The sequence below is a fragment of the Myotis davidii genome, unplaced genomic scaffold, assembly GCF_000327345.1.
Source record: "Myotis davidii unplaced genomic scaffold, ASM32734v1 scaffold217, whole genome shotgun sequence".
NCBI classification, from domain to species: domain Eukaryota; kingdom Metazoa; phylum Chordata; class Mammalia; order Chiroptera; family Vespertilionidae; genus Myotis; species Myotis davidii.
In genome coordinates this window covers 1,841,883-1,843,532 of record NW_006290034.1, presented here as the reverse complement: position 1 = coordinate 1,843,532, position 1,650 = coordinate 1,841,883, and the positions used below count along the sequence as shown (strand labels likewise).

The 1,650-nt window shown below is 59.3% G+C and overlaps 1 protein-coding gene across 1 annotated transcript in view; it reads right to left on the bottom strand.

Annotated features, from left to right (window-relative positions):
• Positions 1-1,650, bottom strand: part of SLC35A3 (solute carrier family 35 (UDP-N-acetylglucosamine (UDP-GlcNAc) transporter), member A3) — a 10,118-nt gene that overhangs the window by 2,619 nt on the left and 5,849 nt on the right. The window contains exon 5 of the mRNA XM_006762927.2: positions 1,194-1,312. Within this exon, the coding sequence (XP_006762990.1) occupies positions 1,194-1,312 (119 nt within the window). The remainder of the gene's footprint in view (positions 1-1,193; positions 1,313-1,650) is intronic.

Below are 1,650 nucleotides of genomic sequence, written 5' to 3'. Positions count from 1 at the left end.
TGACCCGCAGTGTGACTGCAGTCTGACCCCCCAGTGTGACCCACCGGTGTGACCCCCAGTGTGACCCACCGGTGTGACCCCCAGTGTGACCGCCAGTGTGACCCGCAGTGTGACCCCCAGTGTGACCCGCAGGGTGTTGTGATGGGTTTGATCCGAGTACAAGTGAAATACCTCCCCTCACCCAAGTGAGTATGAGCCTCGCGTTCAGACAGGTGTGAGGCCGGTTCCCAGCTGGCGAGGTGTTCTTTTGAATAAGAATGCGGGTCACATGAGTCTCCCCATCCAACCCCCCTCTCACTGTCCTCACTTACTTGCCCTAGAGCAGTTTTATTGGTGCTTTTTCCTTAGGAGAGAGAACTCCCTACCAAACCCCTCAGAGGCCACTGCGGCTAGTGAGTGGGGGTGTGGCCCCCCGCAGTTTCCTTCCTGCCACCCGCTCTGGACCATTCCCCTCGCCTCTGCCTCTCGCCCGGGGAGGGACAGAGCCTGAGGGAGGAAGTGGGCGGAGGCCCCCAGTCACTGCGGGGAGGTCTGAGTCCTGTCCCCCAGTGCTCTCTCGTCTCCTCACCCCTGTGGGTCCCTCCAACCAACGTCCAAACCTTTCCGTCCCACAGCCACTTCCTAAGGGCAGAGGCTTCCTCTCTAAGGTCAAGGCCATCGCACGGAACTGACTTCCTGCCTCTACGCGCTTCTCTGAACTTGCACTCGCCTGTCTCCTCTGTGGCACAGACAGAGCATCCTTCCTGCCCTCGCGGCCCCGCCCCTGGCTCCCGACCACCTTCCGCAGGGACCCTCCCGGGCGGTGAGTCAGCCTGGAGGTGACAGGGCTCAGCCTGCACACTCAGGGCACAGGCTGTGCCGACATGTGGCCACAGGAGGGGCGCGCTGTCCCCAGTTGCACCACTGGCCCTGCTTCCTGAGCTGACGGGTGACCGCCTTCCTGTGCCCACGGCAGAGAAGTGGGAAGTTCTATCTGCCCGGCTCCAGCCTCCTGCTCTCACGGGGCATCTCCTCCTGGTAAAGCGAAGGCCCGGGCCCGCCCGGCCCCTCCTCGCCACCACTTTCTCCGGGGCACACAGACCAGCGCTGTTTACTTCCGGAGAAGCCAGGGCGCTGAGCGTGGCCAGGGGGACCCGGCCCTCCCGCAGCTCATCGGGGCCTCTGATCCTCACACAGGAAAGTGAATGCTTTACCTGAAGAGCAACAACTGCCCAGGTCAGCCGGTTGTAGCCCTGGAAAAACCCGTTCTGTGACACCAGCTCCCCGTCGTACACGTACACGCCCATCAAGCCAAACACGCTCCCGAAGAAGCCTGCAAGGCGGAGTGTACGTCAGCGCAACTGTCGGATGCTGGCCATTGCACATAACTTCATACTTTTCTTTTAAATTGTTTACTTGGACACTTATGTAAACTTGACAGAAATGCACTTAGTGCTATGAATATAAGAGGAAGACATGGAAACAGAAAAAGAGCAGTGGCGACGGATCTAAATCTCAGAGCATTAACACAAGATAATGCAGAAATCACGTAACTCCACGGCTCCCCTCCGAAGAGTTGGAAAATGCTCGCTTTGGGTACACGTCAGTGCATCTGTGCCTCCCGCGGCCACACACAGACTTCCATGTATTCACACGCACCTGCAGGCACAC